Below are 14,170 nucleotides of genomic sequence, written 5' to 3' on the forward strand. Positions count from 1 at the left end.
TGAAAATAATTCTTTCTTTCTGTTTTTAAAGATCGTTGCCTAAACTTTCCCTTTGTGGATACAAAGAGGAAAGCTTATACTGCTGAAGAACAGTCAGAGACAGGGACAGGTCAACATACCTTTTGTAGCCAGACGAACACAGTTGATTTTGGTCTCCTGGGAACAACAACAAAAAATGAGACACCAATTAGTTAGTTGTTGATTATATAAGGATTATTATATAAGAAAAATATGCCTAGGTATTTGTGTATATATATTTACATATGTAATTATAATTTAAAATTTGTCCTTTCCATTTGCTTCTCTATTGGGACCACCTTTTAATTTCAGTACTTTATTTCCTCTCAGGCTTAGAACATATGTTGTTCTGTTTGTTTCATGACACCTATTACTTCATCAACCTTTTCACCAGACAGAAGTACTTTATAGTCATTTCAGCATCCAAAAGTTTAGCAATGCTCAGTGGTTATGTGATGGTATGTAGGGTGCTTTGTTCTTAGGTATGGGTTAGCCTTCCTCGTGAAACAATGCATCTATCTATCTGGACAGATTAAATGAACATTTGGTAATAGTCCTATCTCTGTAAAACATGTAAGAATCAAACCTTCAAGTTCATGTTCAAAAAGTTGCTTTGGCCTGAAGATATGCAGAGGGTCTCACAGTCTTTATGAATACGCTGTGTGTTTGGAGGCGGGGGTCAGAGTCTTTGCTGAGTGAACTAACTAGCTATTGTTGGCTGTTTCCCCAAATGAACAGGTTCCATAAATCTATGATATTGCTGTGGAATTGCAGAAAAGTGCTCAGGAGGAGAATCTTCTTAGCCTACTTTATTGGGATTCATTTCCCAGGAGGTCTGGAGCCAGTGGAAATTCCAGTTGACTAAATTACAGTCTGAAGACAATGTAGCAATGAAAGTAAAAGCAAGGGATGCAAAGGCATGAGGCACCGAGCTAAAAGTCTTTCAAAGACCCAGGGATTATCATAGCACGACTCACAAGAATTTGTCTTGAAATCAGTTGTGTTCATCATGTTAGAAAGGTTACATTGCAGTGCTAAAACCCATGAACTTCGGTACCTAGGGACAGCAAAGGCTTTTTCTCTACTCAAACTACAAGTTCCATATAGGTGTGTGGCTGGGTCTGATAGATGGGCATAGAGTGGTACATTATTTGCTTAATTATTCATAGATCAAGGCTAGTACATCCATTTTAACCAAAGGAGAATGAATACTGCAGAGGTTAGCTGTGGAAATCAGATGCTTTGAATCAGAAGTGATACTTTCACTTCTACTGGTTTTGTTGGCTAGAATCAGTCACATGGCCAGTTTCAGAGAAGAGAGAGGAAGTAGTCTTCCACCTTCGATACCCAGAGGTAGAGAAGAAATGTCAATGCTGCTAGCAGAGTCTATTCTGTCTAAGAATATCCCTGAATACTAGAACTTGTCTCCTCTATCAACCAAGTATGATTCCTTACGATCATCTCCAGTCACTTTGCTACTCATTCCTGACTACACCAAAAGTTTGCTTTGCTTACATGGGAAAAGTTTTGGGATACCGAAAGGTGGTTCTCAGAATCACAAACATTCAAGTCTTTTGAACACCTTTGCTACTCATTCTGGGACATATTCTTTGTGTTCCTTAATATGCAGTGACAAGAGCAAGAAGCTGCAGCTTCTTTCAGGTCTTGCCCATAAATGATTTTCTAGATTATCAGTTTTCCTTATTTATGCTGAGCTTCCAATAACATGGACAACCTCCTAGCCCTAGTATGGACTGATATTTACCACTATAGTTTCATCTTTTTTTATTTGAATCCTATAACCTTAAACACTTTGGAAAGGGTTTTTAATTTCATCCAAATAATTATTCTAAGTTGTAACCTGGAGTGTGCCAACGGTCGATCCCTGGGGCACACAGTGCAATCTTTCATCCAGGCTGACTTTCATTTGTACATCAGAATCTTTGAACTAACTAGTTATCAATCCTCCTGATGGCTAAGTATTCAGATCTCAATGACTCAATAGCTTATGCCCTGTACTTTTGCATGATAGATGTTTGACATGATGGTCATTTTCATTTCAGATGCAGATATTCTGTCTACAGCAATTGCCTATCAGCTTAAGAACACTCTTAAATTAAGAAGGTTGGGTTGGCATGACTTGTTCTTTAGAACAAATGTTTCTTTTTCTTTCTTTTTTCATGATGAAAATGTCCATTTTAAAACAATTATTGCCTGTTTTTTAGAATAAAACATTCATAAATGTGAAACAGTTTAACAAATTCTGGTTCAAATATACAAAGTATTTACTCTGGAACTATATATGAAATTTGAATCCTACCATATTTCAAAGATGTTTTTTATTCTTTTAAAAAAAGAACACACCCAGAAGATAAAAGGAAAATGTCCCAAAAGACATGTTAAAAAAGAAAACTGATATCCAAAATCTGAAGCCACAAATAAGTTAAAACCTGGACACAAATAGCAAACGTAAAAAAACTGATATTTTGCTTTTCATATTGTGAGGGAGAGAAAGGAAAGTTCTTAAACTTCAGCTAGTCTGCATTTCTGTGCTAGTTTAAACAGCCTCAGATGGTTTTAGAAAGTGTAAGCTTCAGAGAACTGAAGACCTCAAAATGGTGGTGTCCTAGTGACCATCCCTAGGAAACGGTGAAGAGTGGGAGAGGTGTAAGATATGAGTCAGAGGGTAGCCAACTTCATAGTGGTACAAAGAGAAAAGATTCTGAAAATGTCATGTTACAAAACTTGCCAGTTTTATTCACGGTGATTAAATAGAACAGTGGGTTAGGGTTGGGCAAAGCCAAGACTGCTGGGAGTAATTCACAAATACAGTCATCCTTTGGTACCCAAGGTAGATGGTTCCAGGACCCCTACGGATACCCAAGTTCATCGGTGCTCAAGTAAATCAGGTCTCCAAATCCATGGATTCTGCATCCTTGAACACAGAGGATAGACTGACTGTATGATTATTAACTTCAAAGAGATTCAACTTAATCTTGCTATATCTAAAAATCTGTTCTCAATAACCTTGAATGTAGAAAAAGCATGAAACATGTTGGATCCAATGTTCTTCACAAAAATGAAACCCAAGAGGTATTTGTGTAACCGTACTGGCATGGTAGTGAATCTGGTGACCAATCTACTCAGCAGAATATTACGGAAGAATTAAAACTAAAGTGACTGTGAGGGCCGCGTAAGTACACAGAGCTGTGGACATAAGAAAATATCAAATGAATAAACAAAGCACTATTGTTATTCTGACATGTCAATCTAAACATAAAGAGAGGTCTTGACACACAAAGATACAAATATACACAAATATAATTTGACAAATGTTTTGTAAATTCTTTACTGATTTTTTGTGTATTTCATACAGAACATCTTAATCATCTTTATCCCCCTCCCACTGGCCCCTTCCCATAGCCTACCCCCACTGTATTTCATGTATTCTTTCATTTGCACTAAGGCCTATTGAGTCAATTTACTGCCCCCAGACATCCTTTAGTCTAAGTTCATCCCCTGAGGTCTAGAATTTGACAAAACTTTCACCAAGTACCTACACACTAATGATCAGCACCCAAATCTAAATACCCAGTGTCACCAACATCTCAGATGTCTCTTCCAGGCTCTTTCTGGACACTTCCCTTCCTGCAAAGGGAAACATTATCCTGCCTTGGGTAGGAAAGTTGTCTTCAACATGAATCACACTGGTGGGAATCTTTTGTAGTTACCATGGTTTCTTCCTTCTCTTGCTCACCATGTCATTTTAAAGAACTTTCTAACTCTCCTTAGAGTCATTTGCCCTCCACCATTTCAAGGCACGAAAACACACTGTTTCCTAACAGCACACCTCCCACTCCACACTGTGCAAAGTCTGTTTTCTGTAATGTAGAGTGCATGTCTGATTAGGCTTAAGTCTTCCTGACTTTCACAAACATGACACTGACATGTTCACTTTCTCCTAAGTTCCTGACAGCTTTAATTCCATAAGCAATTTGTCTTTGTTGGTTAGAATTAGGTACAGAATTACAAAGCCTTGAGTCACTCCCTTGACCTTCTGGGTGATTGAATTGTCAGCAAGCAAATCAGAGGCATGCTGGACAATGTAAATTCTATTACATGGGAGGTCTGGCCAGTGTGCATATGTCTAGAGTCCCAATCAGATTAATAAGCAGGAAATGAATACTTTCTTTGTACTCAGATTCTGTAAGAATTTAGGACAAGGGAACCATGAAGTATTTTCTGTTATACGGCTACTACATATACTTGTAGGTGTGTATTGTGTGTTGGGACAGCATGATACAACTATTTGCTTATCCTTTAAACTTCCTAATTGAAAATCTTGTATTGGGTTACTCAACTCTCTTTTTTTTCCTCTTAGAATTTCTTTTTGAATTTTTGTGAATTTCATACATCTTGATCATATTTAGACACCCTCCACTATGCACAACCATCCCCCTCAACCCTCTACCCACCAGATTTCATGTATTCTGTCATATATGTTAAAGCTTATTGAGCCATTTTTGTGTCCCTAAATGTCCCTCAGTGTGAGTTCATCCACTGGAGCCTAGTCAACCTATTTAGAGTCACTTCCTTATGACAACCATCTCCCTCTGTGAGTAGTCAGTCATTGGTTACCAATAGTTCCTCAGCTAAGCTTGGGGATTCTTACCTATTTCCCCACTTCTATGCTGGAGTTTTGTCTGGTTTGAGCTTCACATAAATAAATGTCATCTTGGGGTAGACCAAGCATCCTTCCTTACTTCTGTGCTTGTGTTGAGACCTCCCCTTCATCCAGGCTCTGATAGTTCTGTTCAACATTGAACAAGTCACCATCCCCCTCTGGGGCACAATTCCCATAATCAGTTGATGGAAATGACTGTTTTGTGAGAAGCTGGATCATCCTAAGGATCTTAAACATTGATTCTGGTCTCAGCAACTGGCAGTATTCCTACTTTTCAGTACTCTATCTTCTTGATACCAAGCCATAGTACCTTCCCTTACGCATATAATTCTTTTATTTACTATTTTTATTGAACTTTTCTGCATTTCATATATCTTAATTATATTTAGACCCCCTCCCCTATCCACACCCCTCATTGTCCCCCTATCTCCACTGGATTTCACGTATTATGTCATATATGTTAAGGTCTGTCAAGTCAAGTTTGTGTCCCCAGATGTCTCTAGGTATGGGTTCATCCATCAGAGCCTGGTCAGCCTTTCTAGACTCATTGCCTTAAAGAAGACAAAGTTTCCCTCACCCAGCAGTGATCACTTGCCAAAAGTTCCTCAGCTAAGGTTGGGGCTTGCTACCCTTTCTCCACTTCCAAGCTGGGTTTTTGTTTTGTTTAACTTTGCATGGGTCTTGTGCATGCTGTTGCCATGGCTATAAGTTCTATGAGAAAGTTCTTAGTTGCCTGGAAAACTGTTTCCTTGTAGTCATTCACCACCCCTGGCTCTTATAGTCTTTCTGCCCCCTCTTCTGCAATGGTCTCTGAATCCTGGGTGGCAGGAGTCCTGTTCAGGGGCATGTACTCTGTACATGCAGAGTGTATTTTGGCAGTTGTGGCTTACCATCTATTAGATGAGGAAGCTTCACTGGTCAGAGTTGAGAGATACATCAATATTATCTCTACATCCTGTTCTGTTATATTCCCTGAACCTCAGGCGTAGAGATTATATTGTAGATGTGTTATTTTGGACTGGGCATCTCACAGACACTGATTCTCTGCATTTGACCAGCTGTGGAACACTGTAACGGTTTCCATCTGTTGAAAAAAGAAGCTTCCTTGATGACTGGTGAGAACTATACTTGTCTGTAAATATAAGGATATCGATTTAGCATACAGTAAGAAATTATGTTTATTTTGTGATATGATAAATGTAGGTTTTTCGCTAGAATCTATGACTTCTCTAGTCATACGTATTTGGCTATGTTTATAGTGTCACACATGAGTTCCCTCCCATTGAATAGGCGTTAAGTCCAATTAGATAGCTGCCGATTATTCCCAAGACTACCATAGTGCACCAATAGAGATAGTTTGCTGCATCAGTCATTATTGTGATTATTAGGCTCTACAGCTGGGATTGGACCATTGATTGATTTTTTTCCCCATAGTAGAATCCTCTGCTATGAGAGCTCAGAGAGGAGGCTTCTAGTCAGTTCCTGCTTCATTGCTCAAAGCCCTGTGTCTGAAGTATGTCCTGTCTTTAGCAATAGAGTCTTGCCTTCAAGTTCTTAGAGGCAATCAAGGGCTGTGGCAACAGACATGTTATTTTGGGAGGCTCTTGGATTACCCTAACAACTTGAAGAGGCATTTCTCCTGTCTGGCCCTCCATTTCCTGTTAATAGCCTTCAGCTGTACACATGCACTCATAGACACACATATATTGTATTTTTCAGTAGGCCTTTGAACTAACACATTTCCCTCTGGTTTTTCATATCACCTAAGCATTAGTTATCTCTTGTGTCTCGACCCCTGTATAACCCTCCCTCCTTCCTCCCCAACTAAAGCACCCACATTTTCCCCATTTCTCCCTTAATACCCATCTCCTATTATTCCCCCTCTCTTGAGTACCTTAAAGCTATTTGTCTACATTATTTCTAAGAATGCCTCATACCTGGAACTACTTATTACCTCCATTTTAGAGTAAGCCAAGTCTGACTTATCCAACAATACACTCCTCTATCCTTTAAATATTTATTACAATTGTCAGATGCCTTTTCAGTGTAAGAGCTCAATGCAAAAATCCAAGGCATCAAGTGTTTATCTTCCAGAAGGAGTGGAGCTAAGATACAGTGCCACTCTGATCAAGAAGCCCTGGGTATTGGGTAATACTTGCAATTCTTACTCTGGTGTGTAATTACATTCCTGATTTACTATACTGAGGATTTAGCTCTGATTTCATAATTTTCAAATGGCTTTCCAAGTTACCCTATCGTATGCCTCTGTGTTCTCTAATGCTGAGTTTCCCCAGTTAGTATGATGGGATTTGGCCTTTAGCCTTCAGTCTTCCCATATTTTTAAATATTTTATTTATTATTTATATTTTATGTGTATGAGTGTTATCCCTGCATGTAGGTAAGTGCACCTGTGTCGTGCAATGCCTGTGGAGGACAGAAGAGGCTGTTGGATCCCCTGGAACTGGAGTTACGGACAGCTGTTAGCTGCCATGTGGGTGTTGGGATTCGAACCCGGGTCTTCCGGAAGAACAGTCAGTGTTCTTAACCACTGAGCCATCTCTTTAGCCCCTCCTCCCGTAATTTTACCAGTGACTTTGGTTCATGCCTTAAATATCTTAAAAGACTGGGGGCTATGACAGCCTACCTAATCTTTGTTCATTATCAGTTTGTCAGCCATTCAACAGACTCTTACTGAATGATCACTATGTGCCTGGCCTTGTTCTGGGTACTGCAGTTACAATGATGAGAAAAACAGACATGGTCCTTTTCCTTATAGGCCAAGCACATCTGGGATGAAGACTAACATTAATTGACTGGTCTCACAAATTGCAAGCAGTCATAAGCACTAGGAGTGAGAAATGTCAGGTGCTATATATCAGCAAAGAAAACAAAGTAGACTGCGGGTGGGAAGGAAGATGTCCTGCTGCTTTGAGAGAAACCAAGAGAAGCGGGAGCCAGACATATGCAGTGCCAAGGAAGAGTGTCTAAACTTAAAAAGCAAATGTGCAAAGACCTTTAAGTGGGAAAATCAAGAGTCTGTTGAAGACATGAAGAAGTCCCCTACGGGTTATAACCAGTTGGGCCATGGTGTGAGGGGGCGATAGATATATTAGCCTGGTGGATTGTTTTCTACTGTACCATTTTGATCTATAGTTTAAGAGCAAGAAAGTGCCATCAAAGAATTATTTAAGCAGGAAGAGCACAAATTTCACATTTGTATTTTTAATATGTAGAAGTTGTGCAAGGGAAAAGACTTAGGTTCCAAAAGAACTAATGGGGAAGAGGGTGGAGGTGTAGATGGTGGGAGGCTGGACCAGGTGAATGCCTACAGTGTTCTGCTCCAGCCTTCCCTTATCTTTGGGATGCAATGCACAACTTGGCTCTATTTGACCGCAGAGCTCTCCCATCATCCTATCCCACGCCATGCTTATGGCTCACCTGGGGTTCTGGTCTGACAATGATTGCATCCTCAGTCTAGCCTTCCTACAACCTGATTTAATTGTATTGATCCTGCAGATGCTGTTTGTCTTCTGTGCGTTCCAATCCCTGAACGAAGCTCTAAGGGCATTGTAAAATGGTGATTCCTTTTTTTAAACAGCACAACTTTGCATACTTTATGTCTTTCCATTCTCATAACTGGACTATGAGGTGAATACGACAATGCTCAATTTTTTCTCCTCAAAAGAGAAGATCAAATGACATTTCCCAAGGTTACGCAGATGGTAAACCAGACTGAAATAGAAAATAACCTTGTAGCAAGTGGCCTTCTTTTCTGAAGTGTCTACTGGCAAACACACCTTTGCCATTCACCTGCTTTCTTGACTTGCATGCAGGCACAGGAAGACAGTGTAGCACAGATAGGCTAAACAGTTTACAATATAAAGAAATTCTGCTTTGACTTGACATAGGAGCCCTAGAGCAATCAGAAAGTCGGAACTTGTGGAGGGAAGCTCCTGGGAACTTTGTATAATCCAGCACCATTAGAAGGTAGTTAGGTAGACTCCTTCTCAAAGGAAAATGCATAAAAGATACCTCTTAAATGGTTAGAGGGCCAGAATGGCATTTGAGTTTGAGTTACTCCCAGGTGTGCGTGCTGGGTGTAGACCTTCAGTCACTGAAAAGAGGCCAGGTAAACTCTACCTACAAAGGGGTTGTTTATGGTAACACATTGTACGAGTCGGACAAATGTTCATTGCCACCTGTAAAATGTTCCTGGAGGGCCTCAGGTTCTGCTTCTTGAAAAAGGAAAACCCCACAGTCGGGCCTAAGGCAGAAAATATCTTAGTCACTCATAAGTCCATTCAGAAAACTTATACCCAAACTTAAGCTCTGAAATCTTCATTTAAATGTTTTCTCCTTATTGATTCCACTGCTGCAACTGACCTTCTCTTTGGACCTCCCATCAGTCAGACTGTTCCCATCAAGGTCAAGGAAGATCAGCAGAAGTTCATCTCTTATACTTGCTGCTCCAACCTCACTTTCCTTAACCTTTCATCATTAGTAGCATCTGATCACTCTTTCCATGACCCTTTTTGTCCTCTTGTCTTTGGGGGTTTTTACTAACTGTCTATTTTCTCCTTATCCCTTTTTTGTTGATTAGGCATTTATCCCTTGTTTGACCTCTAATCTTTGGGTATCCTGAGGCTTAGTTTTATCTCCTCTTTTAAAAAAATATTTTATTATTTTTTATTTTATGTGTTTGCATGTACTGCCTGTATGTGTGTAAGTGCACCAGTGTCCTATAATGCCCGTGGAGGTCAGAAGAAAGTGTCAGATCCCCTGCAATTGGAGTTACAGAGTTGCCATGTGGGTGCTGGGAATCCAACCTGGATCCTCTGCAAGGGCAGTCAGTGCTTTTAACCACTGAGCCATCTCTCCTGACCCTTTATCTCTTCTTTCATTATCTAGACTTTAATTGTTCCACTAGGAAATTAGAATCAGTCACAAGGCTTTGAATATTCAGGCATCATGACTCTCAAATTTGTTTCTAGCACTGGTAGTCTTGATATTCAGATTACTATATTGGTACACTTAAAATATCCACAATCAAAGCTTAAGTAATTCTATATCCCCTATCATTCTGACTCCAAGCTATATCCACCATCAATTCTTCTCAATTAAATGCCAGAATCAGCTACTCTAGTTAAGTAAAAAGCCTAGAATTCATCATTTACATCCTTTCCTACAAACAAACCAACATCAATTTCTATTGGGTATGAGTAGTTGAAGAAATTGGTAACTGCCTAACATCAAATATTTCCTCATGCTTTAAAAAAACAACGTAGGAAAGAAAATCAATCAGTTAATATCCAAAACCTCCACAAAATTAATGTACAGAGAAGTCTCAGAATTTTATAGACCCTAGTAGCAACTCAATTAAGAGTCAAACATGAATGAAATGTATCTAAGACTGTCACGGAGAGCAAAGGTTATATGGAAAAAGACATTTGGAAGAAAGAATAGAAAAACTGGCAGAGGACACATGACCAATCTAAAATGTTCTTCAGAAACGAAAACTCCATACTATGTAGGGACATTTGAAAATGTTTCCTGGTAGATTCAAAGTAGATGTTCAGAGAAAGAGCTGGAATTCCAGCTGGCACATAATTCCAGGTGGCAATCGTCTTTAGGTATCACTTCCCAGGAAAAATAAGAAAATGTGAGAAGCACCCTTGGAAGACTGGATGCTTGGGAAAAGAAAGCAAAGAGGAAATTTTCCGATCCCAAAGATGAACAAAGAGCAATAAGAACCACTTATGCCACAAAATAATCATCTAATAAAAACTATACTTCAGGGACCAGCAAGAAGGTTCAGTGAGTAAAGGCACTGCCACCAAGTCTGATGACCTGAGTTTGAGGCCTTGAACCCACATGGCAGAAGAAAACCGACTCCCTCAAATTGTCCTCTGACTTCCACACACATATATCATGGTACCTGCACTCTCACCCCCAATACCCCTATATACACAAATCAATCAATCAATCAATCGATCGATCAATCAATCAATCCATCAATCAATCCATCCATCCATCCATCCATCCATCCATCCATCCATCCATCCATCCTGTACTTCACTATGTCAGAACCGAGTGATTTTGAACTGTAAATTGGCAAGTAACCTTAAATCTCCAAAACTTGAATAAATAATAATGTAACTATATGAAGAAGACATAAAGTGAAAACCAGAACACTGCAGATGATTTAAAATGTGTCCTGCCAGAAAACAAGCAGGAGAAAGAGGAAAACATAAGTGACAGTAACAATGTTTCACGTTGCGTTAAATATCCTGAAAAAAGTTTGATTTCGAAAGTCACAAGTTAAAAACAGAAGGTACAAAAATCAGGAAAAAATGACAAGAGAGTTGATTTAATTCAGAACAAAGGTTAAAAGAAATCAAAATCATCTCAGAGAGGAAGATTAATGACAAGGACCCCAAATGAGCAATTTAACAAAGGGCATCGAGGAAAGAAAGGAAAACAGGCTGGAAATGAAACGAAGACGATAGTCCATACATAGTTGTTTGAAAGCACAACCAAGAAGATACTATACCATATGCTTGGTGACTCTTACCAGGAAGATCAACCCACTGGAAAGGTAAATAATCATTTCAGAAAAAGTAATAGAAGTAAAAGAAGCCCGAGCCTGTATATTGAAAGAATACATAGGGTTCTGGGGAAATTAACTAGGAAAGATTAAATTGAAGACGGTCCCTAGTAAAACTAAAGTTAAAAAAAAATCCTTCAAGGAGTATAGACAGTAAATACTATACCCATGAATCTTTGGTGAGCCATCTTTGGAGGATGAACTCCATTCAACATTCAAGAAAGATAATTGAGGGCTGGAGAGATGGCTCCTGTTAAGAGCATTGGCTGTTCTTCCAGAGGACCTGGATTCGATTCCCAGCACCACATGGCAGTGCTAAACGTCTGTGACTCCAGTTTCATGGGATCCAATGCTTTCTTCTGTCCTCTGCAGGCACTACAGGACATGGGTGCACTTAGATACATGTGGGCATAACACCCATGAAGGTGTGCACCACCACACCCTGCGTAAAGATTCATTAATTTTATCTTCTCATCAAACCACCTATTCCTTAACTGATCTTTTGTGTACTTTTAGCCTCTATTTCATTTATTTGTTTTGATATTTCTTATTTCTTCCTCTCCACTTATTTGGGATTTGATTTTTTCTTGCTCTTTTAGGTCCTTGAGATGTAGTAATGAATTATTTCATATCTTTGTTAAAATCAATATCAATAGTTATAAATTTCTCTCATAGAACTGCTTTGCTCATCGAAGCCCAGTGGTTGAGGGCACTGGCTACTGTTGCAGAGGATCCGAGTTCAGTTCTCAGCACCCAAGTTAGGTGGATGACAACTGCTTGTAAGTCCAGCTCCAGGGTATCCAACACCTTCTTCTGGCCTCCACAGGCATTCGTACTCATGTATGCACATGCACACACAAGCACACACACCTTTTAAAAACCTATTTTGGGGGACAGGGTCTCACTATGTAGCCCTGGCTGACCTAGAACTCACAGAGATTAAAGGCCCCTCTTTTCTGAGACATAGTTTCTCTCTGTAGTTCTGGCTGTCCTGGAGCTCACTATGGAGGTCAGGCTAATGGTGAATTTGTGATTATAGTATGAGCCACCACACCTGGCTGTGTACATAATTTCCATATACTCTATTCATAATCTGCGAGTCTACAGAGACAGAACACACATTAGAGGTGGCCAGGACCCAGGGAGGGCAGAATGGGGAGTGCCTGCTGAACAAGTAAAATGGCTTATGGGATGGTGAAAAAGTTCTGAAACTAGAAAACCTGTAGTTGTACAGTGCTGCCAATTGGTTTAACACTGACAGACCAGAACACTTCAGAATGTTACAGAAGTTTCATCTTGTCAAGGGCAAAAAATTAAAAAGAAAAAGGAAGATGAATTGTCATACTCAGGAGGCAGAGGCCTGCAGGCCTACTCAGGAGGCAGAGGTCTGCAGCCCCACTCAGGAGGCAGGAGGAATGCTGAAAGTTTGAGGCCAACCTGGTCTGCATAAGTGAGCCATAAGCCAGTCACTACGTGGTGAGACCATGCCTCAAACAAACAAGCTAAAGTAAAAGTTGTGTGGGGAGAGACCTAGCCCGAATACCCCATAAGTTTTAGTAGCTACTGACTAAAATGGTCTTTAGTATAGAATTTATAAGAAGAAGAATTTAATGCTGATGTTTCTTTGTTTACTTGATTTGGAATATCTTCCATAGGAAAGTATAATGAGCGAGAGAGAGAGAGAGAAAGAGAGAGGAGAGAGAGAGGAGGAGAGAGAGAGAGAAGAGAGAACGAGAACGAACTATATATCAACATTCTTAATGAACCTAGAGTAAAAATCTCAACAAAATAGTAGCAAACTGAGTTCAATAACACATTAAAATATCATTCAGTTTGTTGAGGTGAACTTATTCTGAGAAGGAAAGGATGGATCAATATATACAAATGAAGTACATCACAACTTGATGCAAGAGAAATCATTCCCCGCTCATCCAAAAATATGCAAAAAGTGCATTTGATAGAATTCAGAATCCCCATGTCATAAAAACCCTAAACACACTAGCAAAGAATTTTCTTCCTTAAATATAATAAAGACTATATAAGATGAACTCACAGGCAATATCCTACTTGGTGGGGAGGAGCTGACTGTGTTTCCTCTAAGCTCTTGAACAATACAAGGGTTATGCTCATCATTCTTTTTTTATTCTACGACTGTGGTGGGGTCAAACTTGGACATTTTCAAGGCAAATACTTACTATTGAGCTGTTTCCCTTTCCCTTTTTCTTTTTACAGTTTACTGCTGGGGGAGGGAGAGTGGGTCTTCTTTAAGGCAGTGATTCTAGATAGGCTGACTAGACTCCAGTGGATGAACTTGCACCGAGGGACATCTGGGTACAACTGCTTAACTGGATAGGACTTAATATATGTGAGAGACTGCATGAAATCCAGTAGGGGGGCGATGGGGGTTGTGGATGGGGGAGGGGATCTAAGTTTGATTAATATCTATTATATGAAATGCACAAATAATGAAATATTTAAAAATTTTCAAAACTGGTGAGACAGACTCTTGCTGGCCTTGAACTCACACTGTAGCTAAGGCAGGTCTTGAACTTGTTATCTTCTTACTTTAGCCTGTTGAGTAGTTAGGATTACATACCTGTGCCATGGGTCTACTCACTGCTCTTATTCACTATTGCACTGGAAGTTTTAGCCAAAGAAATAGACCAAAGAGTGGAATAAAAGACATGTAAACAGGATGAAAAAGTGTCAGGTTATCCATCTGAAAGTGCTGTGATTCTCCACATAAAGAAGGAAGATTCCCTCAAAAGACTATTGAATAATACAGAAATTAGGCAAGGGGGAAAGGTACAAGATCAGCATACAAAACTCTTGGAGTATGTATGTATGTATGTATATATATATGA

General features: G+C 39.6%; 1 protein-coding gene across 6 annotated transcripts in view; it reads right to left on the reverse strand.

The window, feature by feature from the left end:
- Nucleotides 1-14,170, reverse strand: part of Ptprt (protein tyrosine phosphatase receptor type T) — a 1,217,152-nt gene that overhangs the window by 212,460 nt on the left and 990,522 nt on the right. For all 6 annotated transcript variants that reach the window (XM_029554985.1, XM_029554983.1, XM_029554981.1 and 3 more), the window contains one exon: nt 120-156. In XM_029554985.1, coding sequence (XP_029410845.1) covers nt 120-156 — 37 coding nt within the window. The remainder of the gene's footprint in view (nt 1-119; nt 157-14,170) is intronic.

This window comes from Nannospalax galili, unplaced genomic scaffold (genome assembly GCF_000622305.1).
Source record: "Nannospalax galili isolate Female #2095 unplaced genomic scaffold, S.galili_v1.0 scaffold205, whole genome shotgun sequence".
Taxonomy (NCBI): Eukaryota; Metazoa; Chordata; class Mammalia; order Rodentia; family Spalacidae; genus Nannospalax; species Nannospalax galili.